This window comes from Tinamus guttatus, unplaced genomic scaffold, assembly GCF_059628265.1.
Source record: "Tinamus guttatus ecotype Peru unplaced genomic scaffold, ASM5962826v1 Tinamus_guttatus_pri_ptg000403l, whole genome shotgun sequence".
Classification (NCBI taxonomy): domain Eukaryota; kingdom Metazoa; phylum Chordata; class Aves; order Tinamiformes; family Tinamidae; genus Tinamus; species Tinamus guttatus.
The window spans coordinates 2,630,350-2,654,481 of NW_028288937.1; the positions used below are offsets into that span (position 1 = coordinate 2,630,350).

A 24,132-nucleotide genomic window follows, 5' to 3' on the forward strand; every position below is an offset into this window, starting at 1 on the left:
GTGTTCCTGATGTTCGAACAGCATTTGAGGAATAGTTGTTTTGATTAATTCATCTGTACTTTTATTTAGAGTTTATCTATAGATCTAAGTTTATTTTTCTAGTTATCTAACTTAAAGAGCCAATTGAGTAATTTGTGAATGTGTTAACTGAACAGCTCATACAATGAACTTGGTGCGTGTTTTTCTTACAAATTTGTTCCACTCATACACTGGCAATTGATGACCAGGTTATATAAAAATCTAAAAGTGATTTCCCTGCCATAGAAATGGCAGTGACTTATTCTACTGCTCAAGTTGATAAAGCAAGACAGCTATGCTAGGTATATAAGGGCACCTTAAAAATGTTAAAGAATTTCTTCTGTCCTTATCATTCCTGCTCTGCTGAGTTTTCTGATTTTCTAGAGAGAATTGTTACTATCTTCATGTCAAGTGAAACTCCATAAATCTACACTCACTGTCTCTGTTCTTCAGAGTTTTCAGTTTCTAATGCCAATTCAAGCCCTCGAGACTGATATCAAACTGCTTCAGAGGCAAAGAAGTCCATGAATAGCCATCATGGAGTACAGGAGGGCTGTAAATAAAAGCTGTACTGACTGCCCAAAGGGAAGTGCTGACTGACAAGCCCGAAGGTTTATAGACAGTAATGGAAAACATATTTTCCAGCATTATTTAACCTCCCCAAATAATCTCTTGTTGGCTTATTTCCAGTAATCAAAAGAAGGAGCTTTCACTTGCATGCAAAGAATAGTCAATATCCATGAATAAGCTCAAAAAGCCTCTCTGAGGCTCATAACATCACTAGTCATAGTGATTGCATTGTGTACATCCTGATAGCTGGACCTGCTCTGAACAAGGGGCTGGACTGGATGAACACCAGAGAACACTCCAGTTATTCTATGACTCTATGATAGCTGGAATCATAATTGCAACATCATCTCATCTGCAAACATTAAGGAAATTTTTGAAACACTGCCTCCCTGCTCTATGCATCAGCTCAGAGCTGGAGTTGAGAGGAAGGGAAAGTACAGATCTGCAAGCCGTAATGGGGCTGGAGAGGTTGCAGAGGGTCCTGCAGCAGGGTCAGCTTATGGTTAGGGTTAGACTTTGGGGTAGAGTTCTGAGAATAATGATCCTGAAAAGATTTAACATTGAAATATTGCTGCAAGTCCACAGTGGCTGTGAAATCCATTAGCCAAATTTGAGTGAAGACAAAACCTTTCTATTGCTGGCAACCATTAGCTGAGGTGAATAACTCTGGTATTTGTTTATAACTTGAGGATTCCAAACTGATAATCTTGGTGAAGGTTTCAGAAGTGTCTATATATTATACTTCAGGCTTGGGCATACACACAGACACCAAAAACAAAACAAAACAAAACAAAAAACCCACACAAGAAATAATATGCATTTGTCAGATAAAAGAACATTCTAACTGAAAAGGTCAGTGCTTACAAGTTAACAAATTAATGCTGTCCGTGGAATATAAATTTGACCCTGTGATATGCATGCACTGTAATTCAGTCCTTGAATTATGTACTCACATACTATTTTTCAAACACTGAGGGCTTTTTGTCTTTCAACTACTATTAGTCTAGCTCTGTGTGTATGAATGCATGACTAACATAAGCTGTCCATACATTCTAGCTTATTACTGTACCACTCATTATAAATTACTTCATTTGTTTTCTCTTCTCTGTTCCCAAACAACCCAATTTAAAGGTTACAACTGAAAAATACGTAACAGGGAATAAGAAGCTTCAAGAAAAAGAATTTGCCTCTTAGAAAAAATGGGAAGAGAAACAGAGAATCCTGTCCCACTCTATAATCAAATGTATCAATAAATAAGTCAGTATTTTATGGAATTGCAGTGGAATGTCTAGGAGGCCAATATCCGCCCAAGCTAACAGTTTTCTTCTTCTCTAGAGTCATGACCAGAATAGCAAAGTTCTGTCAAACATCAAAGGACATCCACATGTCCCCATTAATAAGCAACTGGGACCTTCGTTATGAGTCACATAAGGCTGAGCTACCAGATAAGTGAAACTTTTTTTTTTATTACCATCCTCTACTACTGCTTCCACCAAACTAAAAGGAAATGCATTAGTCAGAAACTGCCTTTAAGAAGGGCTCAAAGGCCCTTGCTGTCACTCTAAAGCTTCCGAGCCTCCTGGAGGACTGACTCCAGGATACACCTTTCAGGAAAGCATCGCTTTTCGTTGCTTGGTTAGCAACATCAGAAACACGACGATGGTATTGATGAAGAAATAATCAGAGCGGAGGAGATTTAGGACTTACTTAAGAGAGGCTTAGGATCAGTCTGTCTCATGATATACAGCTGAATTGAGCTCTCAAGGATTAGCCAAAGCCAGCGACAGTAGAAAGACATTGAAGCTTCAGACAGAGTTGACCCCTTTTTTTTTGGTAGCCAGGCAGTCCCCAGATCAAGGCTACTTTACCAAGAGACCACGGTTTATATTCCGAGAGAGGCAGCAGGCCCAGCAGCACCACGAGTCCTTTTCCAGCCACCCCGCAGCAAGGGCGAGCAGATGCTGATTTGGTGCTGGAGATACTTTGCAAAGTGAATCACCCACCTTGCAGCAGAGCCCGTCCGCATCATCAGACCCAGCCCCGCTGCGGTCGCTACCACCACGACGGTAGCAGGAGCCCCTCAGCTGGCAGGGGAAGAAAGGTGGAGCAACGGCGGCTTCTCGGCTTCCTGCTCTCAGCTCCGTGGGTCTCCCTCAGCTTGCCTGGCACTGACAGAGCTCAGCTGCACAAACTGCAGCTGTTTTCACTGACTTTCTGTCTGCCTTTTCTGACTTCTCCAACTCACGAAGAGAGCTGCCACCAGAGGGACTTAGCCCTGTTAGGAGCTCTGCAGCAGATACTTCCCAGAATCCAAAGATGACCTCAGATCAGGGTGCTGAAATCAAACAGACGTCTCCCTGAGAGGACTAGCACAGCTGGGGTAATATCTCAAGCACTGAGCTTACAGCACATTGTATTCATTTAATCCTCTCGCTTAACATGAAAAATAGAAAACCCTGGGCTGAACAGTAGCATCATTTGGTAACTTCTTGAACAGGCCTGAAAATAAAAATCTGCTCAATAAAATGTTGCATCACCCAAAGCATTAATTAAATTCAGGAAGAGATTCACTAGAAACCCTTAAAGGAGTTAGCTTAGTAATTGCAATGCAAAAAGGAAGCTGGGTGACAGCCAGCGATGAAGCTAGAGGACATGTCACAGTTGCCTCATGGGCTACCTATTGGCAAAATATCTTTATGCTTATGAATATGGTAAGACAAAACTACAGGGCAGGCAGAAGGTCTTGCCTGTTACTAGATATTACAGTAGCGGAAAATAATTCCGGCTTTTGAAGCATTTTCTTGACCCACACTGGTACCTCTCATTTTCGTGTTTACTCATCGACCAAGAAGAATCACTGAACAGAAAATCTGGTCACTGAAAAGTGATCTTTGCAACAGCTCAGGCTGGCTGGTTGGTTTGCTTCTTCTAAAAGCAGAGAACTGCATTTCTGGGAAACTTGTGAGGCGTTAACCCAGAATAAGGATGGAAACGGAGTTACCTCTGAGCTCAAGAGCTGCAGGTGTCAGCCGGGAGGCAGCAGGGAGCCCGGAAACTCCTGCTGTGCCGGGGCCACTGCTCACTCGCGGTGAGCAAGCCAGGGCCCCGAGCATCCCCCGAGGAGCCTGTGCCTGGCAGCAGGTTCCACCCCCTGCCCAGCGCGTTGGCGCGCGGGGAACCGCGGCGGCACCCGCGGCCTCGGGCCCTCCCGCCGCCGAGCGCGGCGCCGCGGGCGGCAGCCAGGGGGCGCCGTGGGGCCGCGGGCGGCGCTGCGCGGGGCGGGGCGGAGCGGGGGCGCCGCGACCCGGCCCGGGGGAGAGCGCCGGGAGCGGGGAAAAACCACGTTGTTTATTTTAACAAAATAACTAATACTTTTGCATGTATTTTTTATAAAAATGACTTCAGTCAAAACACACTTAAAATGCAGGATCGTTTTTGACGAGCTCTGAAGATAATCTCGTCGTTCTGCGACAGTTCCGCTTTTAGGTAATGAATTCATCTTGCAGCCAAACATGTAACTCTGGCTCCCAAAATTAATGAGTTCTGATATGCAGTGAGGAAATCCTCAAACCCGCATCCCTGGCAGATGAATGTGAAATACGTGATGCGCAGATAAGGAAGACTAAAGTCTGTCTCCGCAGCGGCGCAGGTCTCCTGTGCCTGCCTTTTAGGCTGACTTTGCAGCTCCAACATAAAAGAGCTTGGAGACTTCTGGTTGTCATTCATTAAAGTTGGGGGGGTGAGGTGCAAACTCACTTTTCGCAGACACTTGCAGAAGCGGCGTTTGGGGGTGTTGTCTTTTCTGGCACAGGGGAGGGGGCTGTAGGCTCTCGCTGGCCGAGACCGCCTGGGTGCGGGAGGCTCCGAGCGGGTGCTCGGGGCTGGAGGGTCTCTCCAGCATCGCTTGGCCTCGCACCCGCTGGCCGTGCGGACGCTCACCCTCAGGTGCTGCGGGCAGCCTGCCCAGCACAGCCCCGGCAGCGCCTGCCTCTGCCCAGAGTTTCTGCTTTCTTCACCCTTGGGGAGGCACCTCACGTATGTCCAGCCCCAGAATGTGCCTCCAACGAACTCAGCACAGAGCACGGGCGTTTGCAAGGAAAGCTCCTTGGCTGGGAGTGGTGATAGTAGCTGCTCTCTGCAAAATAAACTGAAAATAGGCCGCAGTGCTCTTTTGCTGTACAGGTTGCAGGTCTGGTCTTCTGGCGTGAAGAGTTTGAAAATGTTAACAGCATGCAGTGAGGAGATGACCCAGGTGCACCCCCACTCCTGCTGTCTTTCACTACCTATGAAATACATGCTTATTTAAAGGCAAACTGGCTGCTTGCATCCCCTTGTCCACTTTGCAAACCGTCTGTACATTTATATGCTGGTGCTGCCACGCAACCAGCAAACCCATCCCAGAAGCACGCGGAGATGGGCTGCTGGGACACGTATCAGCCGTGCTGCCAACCTGTGAGATGAAGACGTGCGGCTTAACACAGAGGACAAACATGCAGCACCAGAAAAACCCGTGCGGCTTGTGCTGACAGTCTGCCCCGCATCCCCAGAGCCTTCCAGTTTGAGCGGGAAGGAAGGACGCGTTGCAACACAACGTGCCTCGGCGCAGAAGAGGCCGTGTCGCAAGCAGAGCAGGACACCAGGGTGCTGCCCCAGCGAGGCTTTCCTTGGGGAAAGGGTATTCCTCATGGCACCTATAAACACCCCCTCTCTGCAGCACGGGTTTGCCTGGCACCCGAAATAGCAGTAACTACCTCAAGAGCTCCATTCCTAGTAGAAAAGGTTCCTGCTTGTGCCTCCAACTTATTTCTCCTGTCTCCAACATGAGTGCATTACATGCGAAACGTTCAGGGTGACAAAGTCCCTACAAATAGAAAGCACAATGTTCCCTGCATGGAATGTTTTATAGCAGAACAAAAGCTGGTGGCATGGAGCAGAATTTCAAGTTTCAGCTTCTCCTGGGCTCTTTCCTAGAGTCCCTGCAATTGCCTGCTTTACAGCAGCATTGAGTGGTAAATTTAAGAATACCGTAGCATGCCAAGCAGATACGGGGATTATTTCTACTCTGTGGCTACGCATGTAGATTTCTCACTGCCTAGCACAAATTATTTTAAGAAATCTCCTAAAAATGAGTATTTTAAAATAACCTATGCACATAACTGGCCCTAAAAAAGACAGATGATGAAATGCTCTTACAAAATGAATCTTTAAATTTCAACCTAGTGGAGCATCAAATGCACAGCAAAGCCAAGTAAACACCAAGAGCCGCACTCTCCCAGAATGTATGTGGTTTGGAAACCTCTGTTGTTGTTATATCCAGGATAATGATTCATCCTCCCTGTGGGATTCTGGCTCGCCTCTGCACGTTTCGCAACGCTGCCTTGCTTTATAACAGCGTGGCCGCACACTGTGACTCCCTGCAGATCTCCCGGCCCGCCTGCGAGAGAGGAGGCGGCTCCCTCTTCCAACCATGGTGTTCTTCATCCGCCAGGTCTTCCTGCTGGCCATAGACTTACTGCTTGCAATGACCCTCTCTTGCCTCCTGTATGCCTTTGTATGCATTTCCATTGCACTTCTGGCCTGCTTTGTTATCTTCTTCTCCTTTGGATTTGCGGAGAGGAACATTGATGTAAAGGGGAGGGCGATTGTGATCCTCGTCTCCAACAGCTCCATTGGAAGGATGTTTACAAGGAACCTGGATAAAGCTGGTTTTAGAGTGTCTGCTGCGCACTGGCCTCCTCAGACGGGACATACAGCTGCGAAGGAAGAGAGCTCTCCTAACATCGACACGGCACAGCTCCATATGACTGATGACGAGTATAAGACGACAGTGAAAAACTTCATAGAAAGCCACTTATCCCTTAAAGGTAACCTTTAGGGCAAACTTGCGGATTGTGACTGCCATAGAAATCAAAATGCACAGGACTGAGAGCATTGTAGTTCACCAGCAAACTAGGAAGGCAAGAATGCTTTAGGAAACGGGCCATGAACATGCTAGTTGCATTGCTTTTTGTTGTGCAAAACAAATATTTTGCTTTTTCCAGGGCAAAGATCCTGCTCTGCAACTGTGAAAATCCCCAGTAGACTCCAGTCACGAGGGGAAGGTGAGGTAGGCCATGAAATGAGCAGGAGAGAGTCCCACCAAGACACAGAAAACTTGACTCACCGTGGGGAGGGAGCATAGGAGTGACAAAAGTGAAGCAGAGACCTGCACAGATTCATTAAGAAACCTCCAGGTCAGAGGGTTGACTGACAGGTCGAGATTTCTCTCTGCACCTCATTGTTGTCATTTCTGCTGGCATACTGGATTGAACACCACCTGCAGACCTCCCCTGGGATGGCATGTGAGGCAAGTGGCCTCTTGAGGTGAATTTCTTGAAGCACTTGGGAATCTCTCTAGGTCTTTTTAGGTGTAAGATCAAAACTGCTAATGAGTCGGCTGCCTTGCCCTAGCGTAATTAACACTGCTAACCAGGCACCTGTCTATCTTTGCAGCTCTAATTTTATCCCTCTCAGGAATGACAGAAATTTCAGCCCCAGCTCCTACCATCTCATGGGCCCCATGCCCATCCTTGGGCACCTCCTCAGGCTGGTGCCTCCAGCACTGCAGGGGAGGGCTATAATGTCAGAACAGAAAGTTTTCCCTGTGCTCCCAGGCTCTGTATGGGAAAGACTACTTAGAAATTACAGTACACACCATGAAACTCCCCCCCGCACAGATACCCATGCAGAAACCCAGCAGGAACCAGTAGCTCCTTCCTACCTAGTCTGGCTCTAACACTACTCTAGCTATCGGTGGCCCCATAGGACAGACCATCTCCCACAGCTTTTCTCCTCAGCAGCCTCCAGCGACTCGTGTCTGTGGACAAGGCCTTGCAGCTCCCCAGCCCTTCTTAGGCAGCAGGGCTCCTCGCAGCAGGTGACTGCAGGGGCTGGTGCTGCCCTAACGCAGTGAGGATCTGGCCCAGTGACATCTGTTCGTTCAGTTTTGGGTTACTTTGATCTCTGTGCTAGTTCTCTTGCAAGTCAAGTCTTTCATTGTTTATTTGTTTGTTTGCTTTTGAGTCCTCTACTGAGAGATCTGTGAGGTTTTATATTTAGGATCTCTTGCACAGAGATCACATCACAGATGTGGATGTTAAAATGTATTTCCTATGCACTGACCCAGTTGCATGGCAGATCAAAGCACTGTGTCAGCAAAAGAAAAAAGAAAACTTCTTAACAATTTGCTTGGATTTCCTTGCTAATGGTTTTGAGTGCTGCTACTTATCCCACAAAATTTGGAGAAATATTTTGGCATGGGTTGGTTAAATGTGAACACCTGCCACCAGTTGACTGATACTAAAAATTTACTCTTTTTAAAAATTTCTTTTGCACGTTTTATATGTATGCAATTTTTGGTTTCCAAAGATAACAATATTCATGCCTGCTTTTGTAATTTGTTATAATCGATCCCAATATGAAATTTTTACTCCTGTAATTCTGCTAATGTAAATATATTTGCTTTATACAAACACAGCTTCTTAAATGTCTTCCAAAATGACGCAAGGCCAGAGTGCCCAGTTCATTTTAGAATTAAAAGGCTTATGATGATTAAACTCTTGTGTTTGTTATCCTACCGCAGGCCCATGTATCTCTGTTTTAAGGTACGCTACCAACTCTTGGTTGGTAGCAAGATGAATCAATTGAGTATTTCTAGGTGCAAAGAGATCTTAACATAAACATTCAGATAAGCATAAGTCAACCCCCTCCAAAGTCGTAACACAGGTTTTGTGACAGCTTCATCAGGTTCATGAAAAATTTGGGGGTTTTCTGCCTTTTTCACTTCAGATGAAAGATTTAGGTCAGATGGTCAAGTGTTCTCTGTGACCAAGAGAAAATAAAGGGAGAAAATGAGTCTTAATTGCTCACCTCCAGACATAGGCTTATACCATCAGACACTGCGCAAGTTCTTGGCATCGTGTCCAAGCACTCTGGGATCCAGCTGCTTGAGAAACTGCTGTGCCATGTTTCTCCTTGGGCATGCTGCCTGGAAAAGCTGGCATTTGCTTTGTGACCATCAGTGTTGACTGCAGCAGGGGTGGGGCAGGAGGAAGAAGGGGAGACATGCAAGGTCTCCATGCAACCAGAGAGGTTGTGGAGTCTCCTTCTCTGGAGATCTTCAAAACCCGCTTGGATGCAGTCCTGCGCCACGTGCTTTAGGTGTCCCTGCGTATGCAGGGGGGTTGGACTAGATGATCTCTAGAGGTCCCTTCCAACCCTAAGCATTCTATGATTCTATGATTCTATAAGGTCCAACTGCCTGACAAGCTAAGCAGACTTAAGAGGGGCTCTGACCACCAAAGCTCTAGTCTGGCTAGTGCTGTAGCCACAGCTGCCACAGTGCCTTGGGCTTCTGTTAATTGCACACGCAGAGCACAACAGGCAGGACTATGTGAAATCAGTATTTACTGTGTCGTGCCCAAAGGCTGGCTGCCTTTGTCTTTGCTAAGAGCAGCAAGGCCCACAGCGCTCTCGGTGAACCTGCCCTGGCAGCCTATACACATCTAGAGACCTGGGCTTAAACTGCTGGGACAAGACAGGATGAAGAAACTGCTGCTTAACATCTAATCTCAGCCTACTCACCACGTAGAGATCATTTGAACCAAGGTTTGTTTAAGCTGTTTCAGCTCTGGTGTCTTGACAGATCCTGTCTTCTCCTTCTGGTGGCTTTAATCTCCTTTGATTGCTTCTGTACTCAAGGCTGAACCCTGGCAACCTCTGTAGCAGCTGCTGGCCTGTGGATCACCCACAGACACAGAGAGCAGCCGCGGTGGCACACCATCCTGGGGACATACAGCTCTTCCTTTCCACCCTTATTCCAGGGACTGCTTAGAGTTACTTTCCCACTATCATGCTACATTTTCCTCCACTCCCTTCATCTCTGTCCCTCTGCTCACACTGTGCTACCAACCATCATTCATCCCAGGTGCTTCTGTCTGCTTTCCCTTTCCTTGTTTTTCTTTTACTCCTCTGTAATGTCTCAGGTTTCTGCAGGAGAGATGACATTCAGCGTGAGAACTGCCTCTGGCTGCACAGGACACCTTCCCCCTGTTAAGTCAGGTCTCTGCTATGGTGAAGCTGTAAAAACCCTGCTGATTTCATAGGGCCAGGATTTCATTCTTGTCCTCTCATCTCCACTAAGATATAAGCCCTATGGAATTCTTTGGTCTTTTATCAGCTTCTCCCTTCCCCTTATCTGTTAAATAGAGATGACAATACCTTCCTTACACAAGTCAGGAGATAAGTGATGCAAATTAATAAAGTTAATGCCCGTGTTATCTTAAGCCCCATTATCTGAAAGATGCTTTCTCACCCTGCACTTCACAGTGGTGTTTCAGATCAGCAGAAGTGCTTGCTCCAAGAAATTCATTCTGAAGACTCCCAGAGGACCTAGCCAAAGCCAACTATGCAACAACTGTCCTGGTCAGGGATGCTGGGCTGTCATCCCTGGCCACTGTTCTCATCCCCATGCGACTGCCAGCAGGGTGACTTTTATAGTCACTTCTTAAGTCAGTACACACAGAAATGACCTGGATCACTTGATCAATTTAAGTGAGCAGGTTAAACTAGTCCAGCTGATTTTTTCCCTTCTGTGTCAGGGGACATTCATGCAATCTTTTGCAAGCAGAGCAGTGGCTGTGGCAACACTACCAGCAGCAAGTACAGCTAATGCTGGGGAAGGGACGGGGCCCACAGCTGCAATGGCTTGTTAAATGCTGCATCCCAAGACGCTGGCAGAGCAACATGGAGCAAAGATTATTAGCTTTTCTGTTAGCCCATGTCCTCTTGGGCTGTCTCCACCTCTTCTGAAGGAGAAGCCGTTCTTGCTGCTCTGTTCTGCAGTTGGTAGGAGCGATGGATGCTCTCCTGGTGCTTTCATTTGCCTTGCACCTCTCCCTCAGTATCCGCCTGCTTTTGGTTAGTCCTTGTTTAGTTCATGGAGCCACTGTCATGGCTGAGATCAAGAGCGAGCCTGCAGTGCAGTGTGCTTCAACAGGAGAGAGTCATTTAAATGACTCCGCTCTGCTGTGGAAGCACTGTAGGGTTTTTTGTATGTGTTTTTTTTTTTAATTTTGTTTCCTGAGGATGGCAGTCCCATAGATCAAATTGTTTTATTAGAAGCTAACCCTTACTCATTCACTTTTCTGTGCTGCACTTACCTGAAGATAAACAACCAGAATGAACGCTCATTCCTAAATTCAGAGGGAAAGAGGAGTCGCAACAACCTGCCAGGCTCACTCACAACAGAGACCAATTGATCAAATGCAATAATCACCGACTCCAATAAACTAGCAGGCAATAGGAATTATGAATGAATAAGGCAAATGAAATCATATACTCATGCAACTTTAAAGAGTGCTGCATTATTTATCTTGGCTTAGCTACAACAACTCAGGCCACCTTGGATAAATCAGGCCATTTTCTAAGAGGTGAATGACTATGCTTGGCATTATGAATCAAATTATTAATATTTGTAGCTACGCCTTTAATACATGTTATGCAAAAAATGTCTTTGAAAAACTGGCCTTCAACTACATTGCCTTCCTTTCCCCTGGGATTTTATGAAGACTAGAGAAGCACTTTGATACAGTCACCGTCAGGTCTATGTAACAACCTAGACAGAGAAAACAGCTCTCAATTTGATGCTATAGGCTGGGGGGAGCTATTTTAGCATGAAGAAGTGGACTTCCTATCCAAAGCTCTTTTTTAAAGTAAGAATCTATGCATCGTCTATATTCAGTGTACAGTGTTTCCCCCAAAGGAGCTATGCACCTACAACTTACGGTTTTCCATGTGAAGCCAGTTCGTAATTCCCTGAAAGGATTTTGAAAAATCTCTCATTTAGAGAGACAGCTCCTTTGCCAAGAGCCAAGGACCCTGGCTGTACACCTTAAAACCGTGATTGAAGTTATATTGCTCATAAAAGCTGCAGCAACACTACTCCACGTCCATCTCTTGCTCCTCACCAGTGGGCAGATGCAGTTTGGATTAGAGATCTCTGTCCCCCGGGTCACACGGAGCCCTGCAGCGTTCTCTGCACGCCCTGCTCGTGCCCGCTGCAGGGTGCTGGGCAGAGCCCTCGCGGCTCCACACAGCCACAAGTTCCAGGCAGAGACTGGTGCGGTCAGCGAGTCCGACCTGTGTTTTAGGGGCTGGAGAACTTTATCAAGATTTTAAAAGAACAAAGTGGCAAGGCAGCCAAGCAGAAATGGGAGCTGAGCCGTGAAAAGCGGGCTCAGTTTGTTGTAAAATTCAGCAGATACCTGGGTGCCCTGCTGAGCACATCAGCTACTTGTTTATTATTTTACCGCTGCTGGGCTGAGGAATTCTGTTTGCAAACCAAGACCTTTCAACAATAATTAAAAATATATACTGGTCTGCTATATTTTAAAGGGTATTTTGTTTCCATGCAGAACATGCAAACATGCTCACAACTGATACCAGCCATGTGTGTGTATATATATATTACTGAAGGAGAAGGGCGTACTAGAGCCGCATGCTGCCCTGGCCCTTTTTCCTGAACTTTAAGTAGATGATCTCTACACACGAACACACACACAGGTTTTTGGTTACTCACGTTACATCAGCTCCTAAGTTCTCCCACAAGCTCCCTGCAGTTTTCTGAAGCCACACCCTCCTCCTCTGACCTCAACTTTGCTCCCATGAATTTAATTCCCATCGTGTAAGCTGATTTCACAACAAAACCCAGACAAGGATTTAATTTCCAAGCTTCATTGATGGTTAAATCACACAAGATTAACAAATACATTTTTAGAGATCTCCATGTTCATGCACATAGTGCCTAAAAACAAATGATCCATACCTTTTCAGGCAATTCCTTGACCCTACACCCTTATAATGTGTACTCTCGTGGGGGACTTGCTTTTCCTTGCTGTTTCCAATGGTGGCAGTAGAGTAAAAGGTGCAAGACAACTTCATTTTATCTGGGAATCTATTTGTTCATTGCTCTCACACGATGCTAAACTAGTCTCTGATTCTGTAATACAGTGGAAATACTCACAGATTACTCACAGCATAACCTTCATACCAATATAGAAATGTCCCGAAGTAGAACTCAACTTTGCACCAATTTAGAAACAGAGCATTATCTCTCGTTAGCCAAAGTTGGGCAGTTCCCTACAAGAAAAATATTTTGGAAAAATACCAAGATTACCACCCAAAAAGTTCTACAGTTTTACTTTTCCCTTATAAATAGTACAGTTTGTCAGAAAGAATATCTAGAGTGTGTGTGTGTGTGTGTGTGTGTGCAAGTCCATGTATATCTATTATTTTTCCTCATCCCTCACCCCAGTCTTACAGGAAAATGTGTCAGAGAACATTCTTAACAGGGAGAGTGAACCAACAGGAAAAGCGCAGCTATGTGGAACTCCAGCTTCCCCCATTAGAGTCTTGAGACGGAGATCTTCTAAACCGTTCTAAGAAATATGGTTACAGAGTTAGTTAAAGTCATTTTCAGCCTGGGAAAGATGACTTGGTAACATAGAACTACACCAGTTTAGATCAGACAACAGTTTGCCACCAGTGGTTTAAATCAAATCCTCTTACTAGAGGTATAAATCAACCTCAAGTTTTTTGAATCCTATGTGCTGAAATCATACATGCTGAAAACCTCCTAGACTTGATGCTTTGTCACAGCTAGCCGAACTCTTTGCCATGAAGAAATTGTCCAAACACCAGTGCCTCCCTTCTGTTCTTGAGCAGTTTGCCCTGGTTTCTGGGACAGCATTTACTGCTCAGAAACATTCACTGTCTTGGTTTGGTCAGACTGGTTGAAACCTATGAGCTGTCTTTGGTTGTTGTTCAATACGTGAAGTCATCCTGCTGAAGAGCTATGTAGATGAGGTGGCATTTGTGTTTAATCCCAACCTAGATGGGGCAAACTCTTTAAAACAATGGACTGATGAATAATGAACACTTATTTTCAATAATGAATAATAATTGCATTCCTTCTTGTGCAAAAAGACGTCACACTAGAGGGCTATCCCCCATGGTTGAAAGATTGATTTATATCTTATGAGTAACCGCACAATACTCAGCTGGTGCTTATGCACTTCTGAGGGCTCTTAATATTGAGGAAGGGAAATTAGAACATGAGGCTTTTCCCAACATGGCTTCATTTTCATGTTTAAGTTCCATTTTGCCTGCTGTAATCACTAAAGGCAAAACTCTCCTCTGTCCTAAAGGTGAAAAGAAAATGTATGCACTGCTCAAGGCTGTTTAAGCCTTGGATTCATGCCAAAAAAACAGTCCTGAAATTTTTGATATTTCTAGGTCTCAAAGGTCATTCTACATTTGAACCACCCTTTTACTGTAAAAACCCAGGTTCCTATCCTCCATTTTTAGTCTTTTTTCCACTATCCATTTTAAGTGGTCAAATTAATTGAGATGTCATCAAGTTAGAACTCTTTTCAGGTTACGTGCCTTCCAGTGCTAGCCTTTGGTCACCTTTGTGGTTTCGTATTTACATATATTAAAAAAGCATTTTCTCTCTTCTCTTGCTCATAGAATTTGGAAAGCCATTAGACCTCATCAGAAATCCAAATTTCCATCCTGCTTTCAATTTAAAATGACCACATTTTCCAATAAGCAAACTCTGATGGAAAATTGCAGTTTTGGTAACTTTACACACAGTGTTGACTTATTCACCAAGTAGGCAAACTGAAAAGGCAGGGGAAAAAAAAAGCTCCTTTTAAAGAATGACTATTATCATGATGCAACAAAAGTAAAGTCCCTCCAAAGTCCGTGTACTGGATTGACAAGGAGGAGGCTGGTGTTTCTAGACCTCTCTAGCAGGTATTTTTATTCATGCCACAGCTCTGAGTGCATCTCGTGTCAGGCACACAGGGTCACGCTGCATGACGCAGAACACCACGCTGCAACTGACTCTGCAGCTTAAATCTGGAAGGAGGTGCAATAAAACTCCAAGCCTTATCTCCGTTTTCTGAGAAGCAGAGCACTCAAGCAGAGAGGACAAGAGTCTTTTCTGCCAGCTCGAGGGATGCGTCATGGACTGCGTTGGGCTCTGGTGCAGTTACGATACATCTGGCACTGCACTTCTATTAATGGAAAACGCTGATATACAGGAACAACGTCAAGACTTAAACTGCAGCATAGACGTGAAGCAAAGCAGTTCCGTCCGAGTCACTTTTTGCAAAGCCTGGACTGACAAAAGCACCACACTGCAGAGCTCTTTACAGCTTGTGCCAAACACAACACAGAGAGGCCGATGCTCAGGCAGGAAGCTCCAGCTGGATTTCTCCCTGGCCTCTCACTAGGACAATAAGGAAATACTTTCCTCAAGAAGCTTCTTCCAACTGTCTGTCCCTTCTTTCTCAAGTCTCTAGGCAGCAGTCACCCCTTTCCCCTTCCCCATCATGCACTGTCTGGAGATAACCGAGCAGCCACCAGCTTCAAACAAAATATGATCCCTTGAGCTGACACTGTCTTTTTGTGGGCCTGAGCCCTTTGATGCCCCTAGTTTAAAAGCAGTCAAGTAAGCAGGCAAAACCACCAACATTATATATTATTTCACAAACAGGAACCAGTTATGATTCATTTGCCCTACAGAGCAGAAGACTTAAGCCATAGCTGAATTTGTCCCTGTGTGATGTTCAGAGGCAACAGCTTACCATTATGAAGGCAGTAAGTGCCTTAAAGAGAACCAGTCCTACAGAGCGATGGATTTCTAGAAACCGCCATTTGATTTTTCTTAAGAAGTGTTTTGTTTGCTTTGATCCTGATAAATGTAATTTGCTAATTTGGCCTTCTACAAGTAATCTGACATCTCTGTGTGTTGCTGAGCCTTTCCAAGTATACTAGATGGTTCATACCAGTAGACTTTTCTCTTAGTGTGGCCTCTTTGTATAACTGAAAGAAACATTTCCAAAGCTTTTGTGAAAATAACTTCAAACAACCAGTAAAAAAGTAAAGACTCCAAATGCCAGTGGAACTTTGTAATAAAAAATTTCAAAGGGTGGAGGAAGGAATAACTGTCTTTCAGTCAGCTCTATTTATAATGCTGCAAATCTTGCAAAATACAGCCTCCCCTTTTAATTCTTTGCCAGATTATGTGGCTTCTATATAGCACAGTGTGTTCAGGTTTTGATTAAAAAGTAGTTGCAAGTGGCAATATTTCGTATGCATCCATTATGTCATCCAAAAATATAATTCAAAAATGAACTGTTGGAAGTTAACATAGCTCATACTCACATCCTGTTAATTTGGCAGGCACGTATGGGATGATGAAGAAGCCATCGATCCTGATATGGGAAGAACAGGAATCACACACAAACAGGTTATCCAAGAGAAAGGCCTCTTGCAAATGGAAGAAAGTTTTCAAGGCTCCAGGTAGGAAGCAACCTGTAGCAGTCAAGTGCAATTGAATATGTTGCATTTCTGAGACACTGTCTAGATGGGGGGATGCCTCAGCCAATAAGCCTTTTCATTAACATGAAACTCCCAGCTAGTTCTCACACCCACAACAGATTAAGCAAATGCTATACAGTAGAGCAAGAGGTTTGTTGTCAGTGCTAACTGCTTGTAGAGAGAAAGATGTCCTGAATATAAATTACCTGCTACTTCAAGCTATCTATTTACTTGTCCCATTCACATATAGTTATTTACATTATCAATTATACTTATTTGCATGATAAGTCTCTTATATAAGAAGATCTGCCACCATCTGAGGTTGTTCTTAGGGCCTATAAGACCTTGATACTAAAGGTGGACTTTGCCCTCAGAAAGGATCCCACACACTTTTTTTTTCTGAGTGAAGAGTGCCAGACAAATCTTTAAAAGCAGCAGCTAAGCTCTCCTTCATGAAATAGGGAAAAAGTGAGCCTTTCTCCACCTTCCCTAGGGGAACTGCATTTGGTACAGCACACATCACAAAAGTGGATTAAGTAAGCAAGAAACCTGCCTCCCAGCTCCCTGAATCACCACCCCCTTTGCCATGACCCTTCAGCCCCCACTGCTCCATATTGCTTGAGGTCCTCAGACAATCAGTGTGGGGGGCTTTTGTAGCCACCCTGCTGCCTGGCCACTGCTGGTCCTCATTACTCATGTCCCACCTCAAACCATCTGGAGGAAGCTGGGTCTCTGGGTGCTGAGCTCCCTCCTCTCGGTCCCAGCACTGGAGTGAGAGAGGGAGCAGCACCTCTGTCCTGTCTTTGCTCTGGGAATCCCAAATCCATAAAGGTAGCACTGGAAACACTTGCTCTCCTGCTCAGGTTAAAGTTTTCTTGTATTATGGGGCCAGCAGTTAAACAGCAGCACTTTTCTGTTTGCAGCCTTCTGTGTCACAGTCTTCTTTTGCCCACTGAACTGGGCACTGGCTTTTCTGAAGATGACGGGTCTGCAGTTACTAGCACGCCTGGTGAAGCCCCAAAACTGAGAGGTGAGGCAGCATGCTTGCAGCTTAGCTACAGGCCTGGAACAGCTCCCCAGCATCACCTACAACACCAGCTCTCCCGTTCGGATTCGAAATGGTGCCTCAGCCAGAGGAACGGGCCTGGGATCGGCCTCTTGCCTGCTACCGCAAGCAGATGCCTGATGGCTGCCTCCTTTCTGCACTGACCTGGCCCTTCAGAGCCAGTCCTGAAGCACAGCCACCTGCAGCAGGCCACCAATTTGGGCTTGTCGTCCTTCACGTGGTAAACAGAGCCCTAAACAGTTGTAAAGCCGCAGATATCAATAGGGAAAGGGTAGATAAAAAAAAAAAAAAGAATTCCTACGTGTCCCCACTCCCTGATCTGATCTTTTCTTGCTTATGCAGAGGGATTCCATCCCAAAAGTCAACCTTAACTTGCGTAGATCTCAGTAGCATCTTTAGGCTGAGGTTCATGAGTTTTGGACTGGACCATAAAACTTGCTGTAGATGCTACACTGAAGGTGTGGGTGACAATGAAAATCACATAAGTTTATTCTACCCCAGCCCAGCAGCCTAGCCTTGTATTAGCAGCAAAGTACTGCAGATCTGATAAGGGAGGTAATGCAATAAAATCATAACCTGAATGAAGTTGGATGAAATGATTCAACAGTACTGAAAAGCTAAAGCTGTCCAAATGTGTTTCAACAGGAAAGGAAACCTATGGAGCGATACTTGTTAATACTGTAATGCCACAATCAAAAGAAGCTACAGGAAGGAAAATAGCTGGGATCAACAGTGACGAGTTCTTGGCAGGGGACAATTCTGAATGGTGGCTTCAATTGCAGGACAATATAAAATGTGGCTGAAGGAAGAAGGTGTCCCCTGAACTGCAAGATAAGCCTTCAACTTGCAGACCTAATCTGTAAGGAAGAAGCCAGTGAATTTCTGGGTTGTACAGTATAAGGCTGTACTGTACACTCTGAGATACCAATATACAGAGGAAAAAGGGCATCTGAGATGAAATGAAGAACTCCGCTGAGAAGAAAAATGCTACAACTTGCTTTTCATTATCAAAAGCCACAGCTCAGAATCGTCCAAGTAATATGAAATGTCACCCACCCAGGGAGCTGGGTCCAGGGAGGAAAAAAAATGGAAGCTTTCAAAACAGTTTCAGTAGGACATTAAATCAGCTTAGTATCAAGTGAGACTGAAAGCAAACATTTTAATTACAGAATGCAAAAGCAGTGAGAGAAAACATGCTAGAGCCATTCATTCAATCCTGAAAAGGCTGAGGTTTCAGCCTTTACATATTTGGCAAGTAATCCATTTTATTAATCATGACACTACTGCATATTCTGCAGAATTTTCCAGGAAAGTCAGAACTCAATTTTGACCTTACAATCTGCTTTGACAGAAAGTTCTCAACTCTCTGGGTGAGTAATAACATTCTGCCACACAACCTCTGCATGCAATTTCAGTTGCTAACCTTCATCATTTTCTCCTCCAAACTACTGTGTGGGAGTTGTGTGGGCTGGTAAGTGGCTATTGCTTTGCCCCCAGAGTGAGCTCCACTCAAAGGACACCACCACAAGCTTGTACACGAAACAGTATTCATGGTTTGATTCTACAGGCTTTGTGTGAACAAAGCTCCCAAAGACTCCAAGGGAAGTTTTGCTTGCCTGAAGACTTTAAGATAGCCTACATTTGTTTGTAAAGCTTTCGGCTCCTCAGCTACATATGAGCATGAGGTTATGACTGTAAGGCAATACTACCATGAGACAAATTATACTATAACTGCTCTTAGAAATTTGCTTAACCCAAACTACATCACACTAACACTGAAGTTGCAGACTGAGATTCCTAAAGCTGACTGGAGGATCTCAATGCCTGGTTGCTTTTAATTTTAGTAGGAACCTGGACTTGATTCCTTTAAACAATCTTGAAAATTTCATCAATAATGTAAAACAACACCAAAGTAACTTGACCCTATAGCCTACTCCAAAGGATTTTGTATTTATGTTTTTGGAAGTCCTCATGTGCCATTATGCCATTAAAATCCGAGTTTTTCAAAAATCCATGAAACTTTTACAAATTGGCATGAAACTTTTCAAAGAAAATATCCAAAACAATATTCTTCAAATTAGATCACTTTCTGAACCATTTGAAAATTCTAATTAGGCTATAAATCTATAGCAACCAAACCCTCTGTTATACACCTTAGAACTGTAGCAACTGCCCATCCAAGACCTGCATGCTCTCACATGACCCCACCAGAAAGTTGCTTCTTTCTTGCCTTGTTAGAGGGGGCACAGATCCGGCCTTTAGATGGCATAATTTCTTGTGGCCAATATACTATTTCCAAACAGAATCAAAATGCCAGTGATGGTGGAAAAACAGAGGGGTCTAGGTCACATGAACAAAACACAAATTCCAAACAAACAATGTTCCCCCAACATTCTTTCACTACTCCAGGATACTGCAATAATGAAGCTAAAAGCTAATTATATTCCTTCCTAAATGTGTAAGGTGTCTGTATGACTGTTAAAAAATAAGGTGTAAAACAGCATCCCACTAGGCTAAACACTCCCCACGCAAAGACAGCCACCTCAGCACCCTCAGTGGCCCCGGCTCATCCGATGTGAGCACAGTTATCTGATCACCGTGTATCTTTTCTGGACCTCCCCAGGTGCAGCATGGCTATCTGGGCGCTCAGCCGCTGCCCTGGGTGTGGGAGGCATTTCACTGGGTGGTGCTTTCCTGCCTGCCCTGCTGCTTGGCCTGACGTACAGCCATTCATGTTAAAGGCCTCTGCATTTAGGCTACTCCACAGAATTTGCCTGCAGTTTAGAACAGGAAGAGGCATTTACTCCTCATGTCCTGTTTCAGATACCTAGTTATTACATATAAAGATTCCAATGCCATTTTAGAGCTGCACTCTTTTAAAATCTATATATAGGCAAGAATGAATCTTTAGGTGTAACCAAGCAAGCCAGTTCCTCCACAAGCATAAAACAGCTTAGTTTCCCTAGCTGCCGTCAGGCTACCAGCTCTACAGCGTTATAGTCCTCTTCTTAGCAGTGGGTGGCCATGCCAATGCTTGGGGCAGCTATTTACTGGATATCCCAATGCCTAGAAACCCAGCAAATTCCACAAGCAACTCCCTTGGCCACATGCAATAGTATGTCCCGATTGTGCTGGATTCAAATTTACAATACTGAGAGGTCAGGGCTCAGGACACGTGCAAACTAACTGGACAGGCACCACGCTCAAAAGCACTACTTGCACCAGGCTGACAAACGGAGCCACACATGTTCTCACCCGCACTGGAAACAGCCCTTCATAAAGATGCGTAGACAAAACGCAGTTGGATCTTGGGCTTCTCCCATAGCATTTCCTTTAACAGATGATTTACTAGCAGCCCCTGCTTTGAGGATTCATTCACTAGACGCTGAAAAAAACATGAAAATATAAAAGCAGCCAGATAAGGAGGAAAAGGCACAACCAGCAACAGCGTGGAATAGCACCAGCTCCGCAGAGTTCAAAGCAGTAAGGTTGGTGTTGCCACAGTAGTTTTCCTGGTGTTTGCCATGGAGTAGTTCCATACACCATTTCATACCACGTCATTTATATTGTTAGCATCACATTACAGGACATAACATACACTCCAGGGAGGCAGAGACCTTTCTTACAATATATTAGTCATCATGAGTAATTCAGCGTGGTTTTAAGTAGAAGGAGTGTCTGCCTTAAGTTTTGCTTTCATCTCTTTAAATATAGAGCGCTAAAAGCAATTAAAACAAAAAGTCTCTTGGTGTATCAGTATAAAATATTTTAAAAGGCTTAATGTTGACTTTGAAAGAAGCTGAGGGAATCCCTGAATTGATGGTGGCGCTACTAAGGACAGAGCTCCTCGCAGCATGACCCTCTCCGGGGCAGAGCTCAAGGAGGAGGCCCCTTCCCCGCTCTGAAGGGCTCTCCCCAGGCCCTCGGCATCAAGGCAGGTTGTGTCATTTACAGACACCCATCTCTGAGCAGACACACATCGCTGTAACAGTGAGTGCCACAGGCAGCATCTGTCCGAGGAACGCAGATACCATGTTCCAGAACACAGGAACTCTGAACTCTGAAACATGCAGTCACAAGATGGGCTTGCTATAACATGTCTAATTTATTTTGGATTTCCTAGGGAAGCAATAAAACAACTACAGGCAATGCTGTTGCACAAGCTGTGAGTAACATGTAAAAATACAACTGCAAGAAATGCATTGTTCCTGCTCTTTGGTTTTGGTTGGTTGATTTGTTTTTAAATAAGAAAAAATAAATCTTTCCACTGCACAACTTAGATGCATGTTGCACTTCGCAGTATCACAGGTCAACTTATACCTAGGGTAGAGCCCAATATACTGCTTCTTATTGGAATTTCTCACCACAGAAGTATCAGTGTTTGCTTCTAATATAATTCAGCAATATTAGAAAAAGAAGTTATATGCTTCTACACATCCTAGGATTTGCATGACAATGACACTATCCTGGATCACCCTGGAGTAGAAGACATCAAAAAAGAATCAAAACTTTAAGTGTCCACTGCTATGGTTGAATCATTGTGTCTAGTCTAGAGGTCTCACAGGAAGTTCCTCATCTTCTAACTAGGGTGTAGGCTGGGGGGTAATAATAACAACAGTAAAGACATTAAGGCTCTGATCCTGTATGGACTGTGCTATTCATCTCAGCAGGCTCCTTGCAATGGTAAAAGAAGCAACTGATGTGAAAATGTCATTCTTTGTACAGACAATGAAGTTAAACTGGTAGGATCTTAATGGAGTTTGACACAGGCACAAAGAGAAAGCTGAGGGGTTTGGAATTGTAACCTGGTGTCCTATGAGATATTTATGTTCCAGAAAGACCTTGGGTAATTGCTAAACCATCACTTTCCACTGTCTGAAATCAAATATCTTGCTCAAGGTTTACATACAGACCTGAACCTTGTGAAAAGTCTGGCTGCGTTTGGATTTCAGAAAACTGAGAACAAGCTCATCAGATGTTGGTTATTCTGTCTCTTAATCAAATCTCTTTGTGAGGAGACTTTGAGCAAATGGGAATTTGTACTTGAAGTGAGTGCAGAAGCTGAGCAAGAATTCTCTCTTATTATTTTGGTTCTTCTGCATTTGTGATGCTGCTTTAATGCAAGAATACATTTTTCGTAGCTGGAAGAGCAGGAAGTGCTCTATGATAATTAAGTGAAGCAAGAAGCAGCTGACTTAAAATGTCCTTGTACATATAAATATCTCTTCTGTTAAAAACAAGTGACTAGATGAAGAGAATTCTTCCAGGTAACAGAGCTTTCAAAGAGAATTGTAATCAATCTAAATGATTACAATATCACATGTGAAGTGAAACGAAACATCACATACTCAGCTTCCCACTTCCACATGTAATGGATCTGTTATGTGCAGACAGCTGTGAGCCAGAAATTACCTTCTAGGAAGCTTGAGAATCCAGAAGTTAACCGGGGGGTGGGGGGCGGGCGGAGAAGCAGACTCTAGGAATGAAGCATAGATGAAAGGGGAGCCAAAAAGCTAGCAACACAATTTATAAGGGGAAAACAAACAAACAAACAAAAACAAGTATTAGCATTCAGTGAACCATTAGATGATGAAAATACCTATCTAGTCATCAACTTCTCTGCATTATACAGGCCTATCACCTCCTCCTGTTTAGGAGAGTTACAAAAACCTCACTCCGAAGGATTACGTCCCATTATCAGCCCGTGAAACCAACAGATACGCACACAGGTAAAGCACAACTTTAAGAAACAAAAACACCCCACATACCTAGCTTGTTAAGGTTATATTGAATTCCGAAGTATTCACAGCCTCTTCCAACAGGGCATCGGCTACAAATATAAGTTGCATATCCTCTCTTCGTGATCCTCACCGCACACAATAAATTGGTCAAGATATCCCTCAAATACATCCTTTTAACTTGAAAGCAAATTGCTGTAGTTTTCTTGAAAGCAAATGGCTGACTAGCTTTGGACCCAAGAGGGAGCATTTTCACCTATACAGTGCTTGTAGGAATGCAAGTGAAACCACTTCAAAAATCAATCAACATCAAGGCCTGTTACCTTATGGTAGAAGGAAAACAGATTGCTTGAAAATCTCAGATCTCAACAAAACCATGCTCCCTGTTACTCAATCCATTTATTTATTTATTTTTAGGTGCTCATGCATAATTTGTTTGATTATTTGTTCCAGTGTTTTTCCAGGAATGAAGCTAAGCTCACTGGTCTATAATTCTAGACTTGCTTGTTAGCACTACTTTTATACTGATGAGCTCAAAGCTGCACATCATACTCCTGGGCTCTGCTCTAACAGATCACTTTAGCACATATTTAGTTGCAAGAGTGAGGGACATCTGTGGATATAGAGCGGATGAGTCACATGTCTAATGCTATGCATATGCTTAAATACTTGGCTAGTTCCTGAGTACAGAGAGCAGGGCTTGCTTTCACTATGTTTTAAGCAGGAAAATGCCAAGAAGCACTAAATGCTGATTCTCACATATAAGCGAAAAGTTTTTACTTGCTTTTGTTACCCCTGTACCTCTCCTGTACAAGTAATGTAATGTCTCCAGCAAGATTTCAACCTTGCTACTCCTTTCTTTCAGAGATGATGCTGATGAACTGGTGAGTAGCCCTACTCACCTAGCCTACTATGGAGCGTCATTGGTATCTTTCTCTTTTAGTCCCTTTCTTTGCATTTCATTTTCATACTTTTGAAAGTCAGAGTACTGACATATCTGGAAACCCGGACTAAACCAATTCCTCAGCCAACTCTATTCAGATCAGTTCAAGCCTGTATCTCATTGCTCAGCTTTAAGATTACCTGTAGCAATAGCCTGAGAAGCAGGAAGGATATTGATAAACTGAGCAGCTATGATGGGGTCTGAGGCACAGAGGAAATAACCCCATAGAGGTAAGGCTCAAGGGGAGCCATCCTCTCCGAAGTGCTGGAGCAGATTGTCTTTCCCACTGATGGGAGATCCTCTGCTGATATTTTGTCCAACCTCTCCTCCAATACCAGGAAGCCCTTAGCAAGTTCCAACTCAGGCATTTA

General features: G+C 44.2%; 1 protein-coding gene across 1 annotated transcript; it reads left to right on the top strand.

Annotated features, from left to right (window-relative positions):
- The first annotated feature begins 6,055 nt into the window (after positions 1-6,055).
- On the top strand, positions 6,056-17,041 carry LOC148593379 (uncharacterized). The gene is made up of 3 exons (XM_088531236.1): positions 6,056-6,452; positions 15,877-15,996; positions 16,938-17,041. Exons 1-3 carry the CDS (start codon positions 6,056-6,058, stop codon positions 17,039-17,041), a joined length of 621 nt encoding a protein of 206 aa, XP_088387362.1.
- The last annotated feature ends 7,091 nt before the right edge of the window (positions 17,042-24,132 follow it).

What these genes read in the sequence shown, in the direction of transcription:
- LOC148593379 (XM_088531236.1), top strand. Translation starts at nt 6,056, where the DNA reads ATGGTGTTCTTCATCCGCCAGGTCTTCCTGCTGGCCATAGACTTACTG. An exon ending in AAGCCACTTATCCCTTAAAG is followed by an intron (nt 6,453 to 15,876) that starts GTAACCTTTAGG and finishes TTAATTTGGCAG; the next exon opens with GCACGTATGGGATGATGAAG. An exon ending in GAAAGTTTTCAAGGCTCCAG is followed by an intron (nt 15,997 to 16,937) that starts GTAGGAAGCAAC and finishes TTCTGTTTGCAG; the next exon opens with CCTTCTGTGTCACAGTCTTC.